This window comes from Sorex fumeus, unplaced genomic scaffold (assembly GCF_029834395.1).
Source record: "Sorex fumeus unplaced genomic scaffold, SorFum_2.1 ptg000048l, whole genome shotgun sequence".
Classification (NCBI taxonomy): domain Eukaryota; kingdom Metazoa; phylum Chordata; class Mammalia; order Eulipotyphla; family Soricidae; genus Sorex; species Sorex fumeus.
The window spans coordinates 142,082-155,012 of NW_026606105.1; the positions used below are offsets into that span (position 1 = coordinate 142,082).

The following is a 12,931-nucleotide window of genomic DNA, read 5'->3' on the forward strand; positions in this document are numbered from 1 at the left end:
CCCAAAACCATCAGAAGTGATTCCAGAGCATAGACCAATGAGTAAAACCTGAGCATCACAGGGTCTGTCCCTGAGGACAAAACGTTATGTATTTCATAACCTAAGTTCACTTATTTGGTGCTGATTTCCTTGTTCTGATATTCATCTATTTAAGGATTTTACTTTGGTGACTTAAACAAAGAGCCCAGAGGTAGAACCATTGTCGCAAAACATGTAGAAAGTTCAGCCTAAGGAAACTTGTTCTTTAGTAAACAAAAATAAGTAAATTGTTGTGTCTAGGTAATATCGACGTAGAAATACATCTTCAACTGCCAACTAGGAATATTTTAAGTAAAGAGCCCTGTAGGATTTTCCAATCTGTAACTCAACTGGATTTGCCTCTAGGGCCATGACTCACCCAGATATTTCCGTCCTGATGATAAGGCTTCCAATTTCTCCCAGTGTCACTGTAGAGCATGCGGTACTGTGTCACCCAGTCGGAACTGCTGTATCTCCCTTGGGTTGCGATGGCACTGATCTGCTTCCGGTTGCCAAAGTCAACTTGAAGCCACTGATAATGGTCACTATCTGATGGAGACCATCCTCCGGCACCTGCACGAAGTAAAGGCAAGAGGGGAAAAGAATATTTAAAGTTGAACTTCTACACATGACAATGGATGATTCTGCATATTTTAATTGGCCTTGGCAGTGCTATATTTCACACATATATTATGAAGTGTCCTTTATAGATGCCATCGGGACTTCAGCTAATATTCTTCCAGCTGGGTAACATTGATACTCTAACCTTTTTATGGTGTAATTATGTGCTCATTTTCTCCTGAGCAAATGTCTTCATAATTCCTCAATTAGATCTTATTAGTACATGTCAAAGTCTAATTGGCTGAGGGTTGATCAATTTACCGTGAATTCTTTAACAAAAAATCACAGGAAAAGAAATACATAACAATATCACAATTCCTTACTCGAAGTTTTATTGCTTGGTATAACATGAATGGAACCAAGGCAATTATATACAACTTAAATTTATTTTTCTTTTAAAAGTTCAGAGTTCAGAAATATCAACTGATTTAAGTAAAAATCTAATCTTTTTTTTTCTTTTTTTGTAGGAGTACTGCTATTTATTCAGCCACTGATTAGCTGATTGAATTGTGCATGAACTCCACCTTACTTTTTTTTTCTTTTTCCATTTTTTATAATTTTATTTATTGAATCACCGTGAGAGCAGTTACAAAGCTTTTGGGTCTAAGTCTCAGTCATACAATGAAACACCTGAACCTTCACCAGTGCCCATTCTCCACCACCAAAAATCCCAGTATACCCCCATCCCACACCCTCCCCCTGCCTGTGGGGCAGATGATCTCCACATTACTCTCTCTCTCTCTCTCTACTTTGATCATATTCAATATTTTGACACCAGGCCCACCATTATTATTTGAGATTTACCCCAACACTCAGATCTGCTGAAAAGGCAACAGTAGACAATTTGTGTTCTATTGCTGGTTATGAATAACATATGATGTCACGTGGCTGCAGTAGGGCCATGTGGTTTTGAAATTACGAAATTTTAACACTTAAAACTGGAGGGATTTCTGCCAAAAGCCACTGGGTTTCGAGATCTGCTCCTGAGTCTCTGGGATCATGGCCATTGAGCAGCTTGATGAGGAGCCAAAGAGGCCATTCGCGGGCGATGACTTGGGGTCTCATTGGGGTGGGGAAGACAGGCCCGGCTCCACCTCCCCCCCATATCCCGTGAGACCCAACAAGTTTCGTCACTGCGGGCCCAAGCCTGACTGTCCAATGGCCTCTGGAGGATGACAGCCACCAAGTCGCCAAGAGGGAGCAGGCGGAGAGACAACACCTTTTCCTCCCTGGGGTGGCCTGGCGACAGTAATGTACTGTGGAGTCCGGATGCATTTCTGCCAAACGCCACTGGGTTTTGAGATTTGTTTCTGAGTCTCTGGGATCATGGCCGTTAAGCAGCTTGATCAGGAGCCAGAGAGGCCATACGTGGGTGATGACTTGGGGTCTCGTTGGGGTGGGGAGGACAAGCCCGGCTCCACCCTCACCCCGTGAGGCCCTGTGTGTCTCGTCACTGGGGACCCAAATGCGACTATCCAGTGGCCTCAGACAGATGGCGGCCACTGGGCCTCCAGGGGGAATAGGCCAAGGCACGAAACCTATTCCCACCTGGGTTGGCCCAGCACCGGTAGCCTACTGCAGAGACCCGACGCATTTCTACCTAAAGCCACTGGGTTCTGAGATTCGTTTCTGAGTCTCTGGGCTCATGTCCATTAAGCAGTTCAATCAGGAACCAAAGAGGCCTTGCCTCCAATTATATAGCTGAGCCGGAGGTGGTTTGTGGGTGTGTTTCCCACATACCTAACTTTTGGCCATTTACTTTCTTGGTAAACTTTGCCCCAAGTTTTTGGGGTCTGGCCAAAGGCACAGCAGCAATTTGGGGGTATCTGGAAGTCTGAAGGCGCCATGAGGCTGCTGATGCACTTGCCTCACAGGTACAGATTGACCTGCTGGCGGCACCGTACCCCCGTAAAAATCTAATCTTAATATAAGTCATTTTTCATAAAATGTTTAGTACTCATAAGACTTTTAGTAGACCAGACAATATATTTATCATAATATAACACATATAAGCTCTTGATGGAAATATTTTGAAAAGGATAAGATAAAATAAAATTTATTTTAGTAAAATATAACTTGTTGGAAAATAGTACAAATGCAAAATATTTATTAAAATATTTCTTATATGGAATAAAATGAGATAATTTGTGGTACAATACAAAATTATTTTGTTTTATATTGTAAAACAATATAAAACAAAATAATTTTGGGGGGCTGGAGCGATAGCACAGTGGGTAGGGCATCTGCCTTGCACGCAGCCAACATGGCCGACCCGAGTTCGATTCCTCTGCCCCTCTCGGAGAGCCCGGCAAGCTACCAAGAGTATTCGATATGCCAGACACAGTAACAACAAAGTCTCCAATGGAGACGTTACTGGGCCCGCTCGAGCAAATCGATGATCAACGGGAGGGCCTTTACTTTACTTTACTAGCAGCCAACGTGGCCAACCCGTGACGTGACTTTACTTATATTGTAAAATATACAGCATAATACTTAGTACTAAAAGGGGATATACTTTTTGAATGAGCTCAGCTACAAGTAGGAGTATATAATAAGAGCATATTCAATAAATTATTATACAATATATACAAAGATGTGCATCACTTTTTAAATAGTTTACAATGACAACAAAATAGCTTTTTCTATGAAAACTTCGAGAAAATTGTTTTATTTTATCCATAAATTATATGGGTTTATAAAATGTATGACTTTTGCTTTTGACTGATACGATAGTTTTCTCACAGCATTGGAATTTTTATTTTATTATTATAATTTTTTTTTGCTTTTTGAGTCACACCTGGCGATGCTCAGGGGTTACTCCTGGCTTTGCATTCAGGAATCACTCCTGGCTGTGCTCGGGGGACCATATGGGATGCTGGGAATCAAACTCAGGTTGGCCGCGGGCAAGGCAAACGCCCTGCCTGCTGTGCTATTGCTCCAGCCCCACAATGGAATTTTTAAAAAATAGCAAAATGCATAACATTTCCCTTTGCCTGACTCAGACTATCGATAGCACAAAACCCTGATTCATGAGAGAAGAGAAAGGAACACAAGAATGTTCTTCCAACTCCCTGACTTTCTACCTGGTTCCATTTTGTGGTCCCATTTTGTGTCATGATGCTTGTCCCCAACAGGGTCTCACTGTGATGGAGACAAATAGGAATGGAAGTGACCGAGGCAGCTGGAGTTTGTAGGACAGAGTACCTAGGAAGGGGCAGCTGTGTGGAGAAAGAACTCTGGAGTCATCTAGAGGATAATGACAGAAACTCTGGAATCCTAATGGAGGACATTCTGCTGCATATTTGCAGACTAAAGAAATACACCTTGCTGAGAAGAATAATTGGATTAAGAGAATGGCTTGAACAATCCCTCAAGCATCCATAGGGATCTCAAAAAGACAACAGTTTACTCCTCAATAAGGGCGACTCTCCAAAGGAATCAAACTCAGGTCTGCCGGGTCAGCCTTGTGTAATGCAAATAGCACAGCGGATAGGGCGACCTGAGTTTGATTCCTCTGCCCCTCTCGGAGAACACGGCAAGCTATCGAGAGTATCTAGCCCAAACGGCAAAGCCTGGCAAGCTCCCCGTGATGTATTCGATATGCCAAACACAGTAACAACAAGTTTCATAATGTTACTGGGCCCGCTCAAGCAAATTGAGATATATATATGTATATATGTCTGTTTTATATGTATATAATTTCATATATATTAATAACATATATAATATATTATATATTAATATATATTAATAACATATATATGTTATTTCCCCTAAGGTTATGTCTGTTCCTTAAATAATGCTGTCCTGACAGACTTGCATCAATTTGGGAAAACAATAGAGGGGTTTTATTTACGTTCTAAGAAGAGTTGATGCAGCATTTGTGGAACTTTCTATGGTGACTGCTTTCTAGTTCATCTCCCTGTCATGTTTTCCCCCATAGTGTTTTCCCCCTTCCCTTACACAAGTGTCGACCATGAAGATAGTCTCTGGAAATATTTCTACATGCTTAGCTCTATCTCAGAATCTGTATCCTGACTAATTCAGCCTGCAATGCCTCCTAGGCCGAATTTTTTTGATAATCTGACATTAAAAAGCATGGATTAATTGCCCTTAGTTTGTGTTTTGTTATAGGTAAACTATTTTTTAGGTAGATTATAGTAATTAATTTTCTCTACTGTCCTAGAAGACACACCTATTTTTATTTAGAATTCTTTAAAAAACTGGAGAAGGCCACAGAGGAAACTTTGGAGTAATACCATATCAATTCCTGAACAAACTCAACAAGGAATAATCTCTGATCCTTATCCAGTAGTAAAATCCTTCCTGTCCCCTTAAATTAATATATCCCCACAAGGGGATATTTTGTTCTCTTTTCTGTTATCTATATAATTCCAAAGTTTGGAAAAATTCCTTCACAAACAAAACCTAAACTTTTAAGTGCTTCAGTGATTGGATGAATTTAGTTATTGGCAAAAACCAGCAACTATTACAGTGACTATAAAAGAGGAAATTTGAGCAATTGGTAAAATTTAGACTACTTCCCTTCACTGGTCTTAAAAGAGAATACATTTTCTCTTTACCCAATCAATTTTTTGAATTTCAATTTTTCAATAAGGAAGCAATTAACATGCAGCTACTTAATCCCTCTTATCTCACTGTCACTGTTGCTGTCCTCCCATTGTTCATCCATTTGCTTGAGCGGGCCCAGTAATGTCTCCATCGCAAGACTTGTTGTTACTGTGTTTGGCATATTGAATACATCACGGGTAGCTTGCCAGGCTTATCTCATTTTGCTAAAAATAGAATTTAATGTTACGTACAAGGGAAGCAAAATTCTTGAAACAGGGGAACTCTACGTGCTTGGGAAGAATGGTAATTAACCTTGGGGGAGGGTGAGTATCATGCTTTCATGTGGAACATGGAGGAGAGATCGATGAGACGTTTCCTGCTTCTTTGATCCATCAAGCAATGCAATTTGGGGAAGTTGATTACTTTGTTCATTTGGCTTGTGAAATGTGTAACCTCTATTGATCCAAAGATTAAGAAGGGTGCCTCTTCCAACACGAAATGCTGTATAAAAGGACAGAAGGTTTCCCAGTATATTTTGAAGCATCTAAGACCAAACCTGCTCCCAGTGGGCACGGTGGGAGTGTAAAATGGTAAAATAGGAAGTTGCAGAGGTGGTAGAGAAAGTAGAGACCATGAATAGTCATGAAGCCTGTTTCCAAGAAGACTAAATAAGAACTCTTATTTAGATTGAATGAAAGAAAAGACTGAGTGGTTAAGTGGTAGAATGTTAAGGATGATCCGAAAAGGGTGATCTAAAAGATGAGAATTGCAAAGCTCTTGATATTTTCTTCACAATAGAGATTGTTCTCTTTCTTTCTACTCTCTTCTACCACTCCTATTCTGCAACTCTTTCTTTCTCCCTCCACTCCTTATAAATGTGTGTGACATAAAGGTACATACTGTTTGTGGTCTGCATACCCAATCCTCTAAAGTAGTTTTTGAGTGATAAATTACAATGGAGAGTCTGAAGAATGTACAAAATGGTATGAAAAACCTAGCCATAGCTTAAAATTATGATAGTAATTTATTCTTTGGAACTTGAAAACTAATACCTGTGAGAGACAGAAGCGACTTAATGAAAGGTTCAAGAAAGGGCATTGAGTTTCTTTTGCACAGCCAAATGACGTCTGAATAAATATGACACTCAGGTACATGGTTGTAATACTTCCATGGACTATGAGCTTCAATATTAATTCAGAAAAACTAGTTGGAAACACTTCACTTAAGGATAGAACTATCTTTAATAACGTATTGATAAATGTGTATCAGATAAAAAGAATAAGTTGGAAAGGAGATTTTCAGGCAAGATAACTATGAGTTTAGACTTTGAGACCTTCTTCTGCTCTAAGCACTGAGTATTTTTAGATAAGATAGATAAAAAGAAAATTGAAAAGACAGCCAGGATTGAAAATCAGATAAACCTCTCTAGGCATAAAAGCATACAGCCGATATGCAAAATAACGCTTATTACTTATACTGACACTGAAACTGGTTAGAAGTCCACACTTGAGAGTACATAGACATGGAGGTTATTTGGCTCAATTGGGCAAGTGAATTCATGGAAGTTCCAGATAATGTTCGGAAAGGAACCCTGAACCGGAGCTGCAAACCAGGACGCAGCTAGAATCAAGTTTCCAAAGTACAGAGATTGAAAGAATCTGTTTACTGACCTGGAAGCATGGCTTATATGAGACAGCATATCCAAAGAACAAAACAAACCACCTGAGTTGATGGAAGTGTCCATTGGTATGTGGCTGTCCTGTGATTAACTATTACATTACCAGCAAAAACCACAGGGTCATCAGTGAAAAATGAGGTTAGTATGGGGCTGGAGCCATAGCACAGCGGGTAGGGTGTTTGCCTTGCACGCAGCCAACCCGGGTTCGATTCCCAGCATCCCATGTGGTCCCCTGAGCACTGCCAGGAGTAATTCCTGAGTACATGAGCCAGGAATAGCCCCTGTGCATCGCCGGGGGTGACCCAAAAAACAAAAAAAAAATGAGGTTAGTATAAGGATATGGGAATCTTTGAGGACAAAGTCACAAAATTGTAGGAAAAATAAAGAGAGAGACAGAGGAGGATGGGGAAAGAGCTGTTTGTGTATGTGTGTGTGTGTGTGTGTGTGTGCATGTGTGTGTGTGTCTATCCAAGTACAAACAAACCAACTCTTCAAATCTTTAAATCTTAGGAAGGAAAATAAATGTCACAGAAGTGAGCTAACAGTTTCCAAAGGTCATTGCAGATCAACTCTAGATGTAACTTCAATTGAGATGTTGTATAAAAATAGATCTTTATGGTACAAAAAATATAAGACAAGGAATAGTATTCATGAAATATAGTGGGAATTAATAGATACTGTGAAGCAGCACTGTCCTCCTGTTGTTCACCAATTTGTTCGAGCAGGCCCAGTAATGTCTCCATTGTGAGACTTGTTACTGTGTTTGGCATATTGAATACGTCACTGGTAGCTTGCCAGGCTTTGCTATGAGGGCAAGATACTCTTCGTAGCTTACTGGGCTCTCTGACAGGGGCGGAGGAATAAATAAAATATTTGCAAACAGTCTAAAAAGAGCTTAAAAGTGATCTTGGTAACTAAAAAGTGATCACTGATAAATAAATTAAATTTATATAAATATATATAAATTAGATGAACTGAAAGGTGATATGGAAGAATTATGCAGTCAGGCATGCAAAACACAGGTTATAACTGGAGAACTGCTTCTGATCCAAATGTAAGGTAAAGGTAAAGGTAAAGGCCCTCCCGTTGTTCGTCGATTTGCTCGAGCGGGCCCAGTAACGTCTCCATTGGAGCCTTTGTTGTTACTGTGTTTGGCATATTGAATATGTCACGGGTGGCTTGCCAGGCTCTGCCGTGTGGGCGCGATACTCTCGGTAGCTTGCCGGGCTCTCCGAGAGGGGCGGAGGAATTGAACTTGGGTTGGCCATGTTGGCTGCGTGCAAGGCCAACGCCCTACCGCTGTGCTATCGCTCCAGCCCGATCCAAATGTTGTAATGTGAAATGAACCTATTGAAACATCGGAAACAATTAAAAAAAACACAGATGAAAATATAACATAATATATCTTATAAACATAAAAAGGTGGGGGTATCCATCTGAGGTTCTCAAATAAATGAATTGAGTCTTATCTCCAGACCTTCTGTTTTTATGCGTTTCTTTGGTTGAGACATGGCAAAGATCACATGAACATATTCCTGAGCTGGGAATAGATCTGTAAACTGGGGGTACTAAGAGAGCAAGAGCTGGTTGTAAAGGAATGATACCATTTAAATGACTACCAAGAGCATCAAGGGACACTTACATTTTCATCTTAATATGATTAGCAGAGGCCTAGAAAGAAACTACCCATAACTCAGTCAGGAGTAACCCAGCCAAAGAAAGTTCTTTATATTTTCTATTTTTTACCATGTCAACCAACCACCCCTCATATGTGTTTTTCTAAGACAGAATGAAACAGGTGAGCATAAGAGTCTTGTGCAGAAAAGATAACGCAAGCTTTATTTGTAATAACCCCAAAGTGAAAACACACCAAGTATTCCTCAGAGGTGAATGCATCAACAAATTGCTTTTGGCAGAATGCTGTTTACTGATGAAAACACACATTGAGATATGATGCAGGATTGATTTCAGAGTAATTATACTAAGTTGAAAGAAAGATCTGGGCAAAAAAAATGTTTTGCATTGTTCCATTGCATTTCTAGGAAATGTAAACATTTATGAGTTACAGTAGAGCAATAAGGATATGTTAAGAATGATGAAAAAAGAGCAGAGTTGGAAGGTATTGAAAAGTCACAAAAGTGGGGCTGGAGCTATAGTACAGTGGGAAGGGCGTTGGTCTTGCACACAGTCAACCCAGGTTCAATCCCCAGCATTCCATATGGTTCCCTGAGCACCACCAGGAGTAATTTATGTGTGTTGAATCTGGAGTAACCTCAGAGCATCTCTGGTGTGACCCAAAAAGACAAAAATAAAAAGTGGCCAAAGAAAACTCTTAGGGTGATTGATGTATCAGTCATGTTGAGTGCAATGATGCCTTCATGAGTGTTTACCCATATGAAATTATAAACTTTAAATACATACACATTCACTGCATACGAATCATATGTAAATCAAGTTGTAAAATTTTGTGCAAGACTACACCCGTGTTGTAAAACGTGGCAATTTGGATCATAAATTCAAGAAGTTCTCAATGAAATAGACATAAAAACATTTCCAAAGGGAATTCCTTAAATTTTCCAAAATTAAGGGGAAAAAAATCTGACTTTATGAGATGAAAAGGACCTTTGAACAATGAAAAGCATTTGTGAGCATATTATAAAAAGTTTGCAAGGCCAGGCAAACGCCCTACCTGCTGTGCTAGCAATAATACAGTGGGTAAGGCGTTTGCCTTGTGCGCAGCCAGCCAGGCAAGCCAGGTTCGATTCCTCCGCTCCTCTCAGAGAGCCCGGCAAGCTTCCGAGAGTATTCAATATGCCAAACACAGTAACAAGAAGTCTCACAATGGAGATGTTACTGGGCCTGCTCGAGCAAATCGGGAGGACAGTGGACAGTGTATTATAAAAAGTTTAGAAACGAGGGAGGTAGTTCGGCAAGTAGGACACTTGTCTTGCAAATGGCTGACCCAGGTTTGATCCCCGATATCCCATACTGTCCCCTGAGTCCTGTCAGGAATGATCCCTGAGTACAGAGCCAGGACTTAGCACAAAGCACAGCTGGGTGTGTTATCTACACAACCCCCCACCCCCGACTCCAATTTTGATAACATTTGGATTGGAAGGAGCCAGGAACATTCATAGAGACTAATGAATGCTTGACATGAAAAGAGAAATAAACACCAAAATATCATCATTCCTAAAATATAGAATAAGTGAGTGCTAAAAAGGTAGTCAAAACACTATCAAAGTGAATTGTGAAAGAAAACAAGAATCGAGCATTTTATCAGGTATTATTTGAAGACAGAAAGCCCAAGCTACCCTTCTTCCATTTCTGCTCTTATCGAAAAGAACAATTTTGAGAAAATTCAGGGAGAAGCAGCAAAACAAGCTTTGCAAAGTAGGGAATTGCCCCCTAAAGAAGTTAGGTTCCAATAAAAGCAGCAGAGTTGCTATAACTTCTTGGAAACACTCCAGCGACATTCAGAGAATGGCATTGTTCATAAATATAATTTTAGCTTCCTTCAATAATTACCCAAGGAGATGCCAGAAAATAGATACCTGTCTAAATATATATACAAACATATAAATAAATAAAACAAGGGCCATAGTAAGTTCTAGAAAAACTGGAGCTTCTCCAAAATATGGCATAAAGACAACAAAATTTTAAAATAAATATAAACAAAGGAGTTGGTGACATAGGAGAGGGTTATAAAACTTCCTTTCAAGATCATATTCTTGCTTACCAAAACACAAGAAACCTTCAGATATCTTTCTAACTTAATTTTATCAAAGCGTATGGGATGTTTTAATAAGTATAAAAGGGGATAAAATATGGTCTGTGAAAGAGCTGTCATAGGCATACTCAGAAAAAGTTGAAAGTTATATATTAACTATATTGGTTAATATCTGTGTCAACTTGAAGGGACTGCATAAAGATTCGCCATGGGCTTTTGTCCTGAGTCCTGTCATTTTTATATGCTTATTAAGGTATAGTAGGCATGCTTATGGCATTTTCCAATATAGAAGGCTGAAAAGAGACCTAATAGGATTATTGAATTATGATGCAAATGTTCTTGAATGGCTGGCATAATTTTTATTGCCTAGAAATAATTATACAAGCTTAATTTTCTTTATGGCTAATACAGTGCTGAAATGATGGCATCTAGCTATAATGCTATATTCTTAGTATTATATTCAAGACATTTGGGATAGATTTTTATTAGAACTTTCATATAAGTAGACAAATGAACAAATATCAAGCACAGAGTAATGGAAATTATCACCGAATGAACATCACTGCGTAATCACCAGATCTATGCAGAAGCGTTGCCAGAAACCGGAAGCTCTAACACTATCCACTTCCAAATGCGATCTGTTCTCTCCAGTGAATTGCCCTAGAGATTCATCCACACGGTTGTATGTGCTGTCGATTGCTCATACCCTTGGATGCCTAATATTACTTTGCAGATTATACTGCTATTTATTCATTGTGATACTGAATGCATATATTTCCAGTTGGAGCTGTTATGACCATTCCTTCCCTCAATGTTCTTATCAATGTTTTTGAGTGCCGATTTGTACATTTGTATTGGTTATATGCCCAGGAAGGGTGTAGCAAATCCAAAATTTTGATACTTTTTAACTTGGGAAATTTTGCCAATAGTTTTTTGAAGTAGTTGAGCAGATTTTCACCCTTCACAAACCAGCAGTGAGTTTCTGTGGTTGCATCTCTTTTCTCAAATTTTGCGTAGTCTTTCTTTTTGAAGTTTAGTTTAAACTCTGTGACTCATTGTCCACTGAATTCGCATTTTCTTGCTAACTCCCCTGTTTTACCTAGGCTAAAACTTATTATAGAATGAAAGTAAATTAGAACATAGCAAGAATATGATAAAAGAAAATATATATAGAGATTTTTAAAACTAAATCACCTGACTATGGTGTGTAAACATTTAATATGTGGCAACAGCAGCACATGATTATAAGAGAGAAGACTTCACTATCTCTATCACCCCGTTGTTCATTGATTTGCTCGAGTGGGCACCAGTAACATCTCCATTCATTCCTGCCATGTGCTAGTGTTGCCCGATGGCATATTGAGGGGTTTTTCAGGTTCAGGGGATGAAGACCATCATTGTTACTGTTTTTGGTATATGGAGTACTCCACGGATAGCTTGCCAGGCTCTACCGTGTGGGTAGGATACTCTTGGCAGCTTGCCGGGCTCTCCGAGAAGGATGGAGGCTTTTAGGGCAGCCTCTAATCACCTTTACAGGTGTTCCCAGTCAGGCATTTATGCTGGCAGGAGATTCTCGGTAGCCTGTAGGTTGAGAGTGAGAATTAGACAATAAGAGGTCACTTCCGGGAGCTTGGTTTTATAGTCTCTGGATCTTGGCCATTGATGCAGTTACAGGGCAGTTGGCGAGTTTAACTGTATAGCTACTAGAAGTTGTGGGATCTGGGTTGAGGAGGCCCAGTCCCGAACCGAGAAGGCTTGGAGTTTTCAGCCCCAGGTCCCGCACACCTGAGTTCTGCTGCTGGTTCCTTCATGCATAAGGCCTGTCCTAGCATGTGGAGAGTGGTCTCAGCATGACTGTGGCTGGATCCTGGAGGTCTTCAGCTGACGGGGCTCTGCTCAGGGCGGAGAGGGAAACTCAACCCGTCCTCCCTCCAAGGGGCCCTGGTGAGAAGAGCCAGGCATGGGGGCAGGAGACTCTGCGTAGTTCTTTTTTTATTCTCAACAACTTTTTAAAGAAGACATGCATTTAAAAATAGTATATTGATTAATTCTGTATTGATATGCATTTCAAAGTGAAATGTGGGCTGAAGAGATAGTATAGTGGATATGACACTTGCTTCACATGTGGGCAACACTGGTTTGGTCTCAAACACCCTGTAAGCAACCCTAAATCCCGCCAGAGGTGATTCCTGAGAGCAAAGATAGCAGTAAGCCCTGCGCATCATTGGATGTGACCGACCCCAAGAAAATATTTAATTAATTATATAAAAGTGAAGTGTGACTCTGGCCTAAGTTTTCCTCAAAATCAAACT

At 40.0% G+C, this 12,931-nt stretch overlaps 1 protein-coding gene across 1 annotated transcript in view; it reads right to left on the reverse strand.

Annotated features, from left to right (window-relative positions):
- Positions 1-364: 364 nt before the first annotated feature.
- LOC130032346 (contactin-associated protein-like 2) overlaps positions 365-12,931 on the reverse strand; it is a 78,676-nt gene continuing 66,109 nt past the window's right edge. The window contains exon 3 of the mRNA XM_056123930.1: positions 365-591. Coding sequence (XP_055979905.1) covers positions 365-591 — 227 coding nt within the window. The remainder of the gene's footprint in view (positions 592-12,931) is intronic.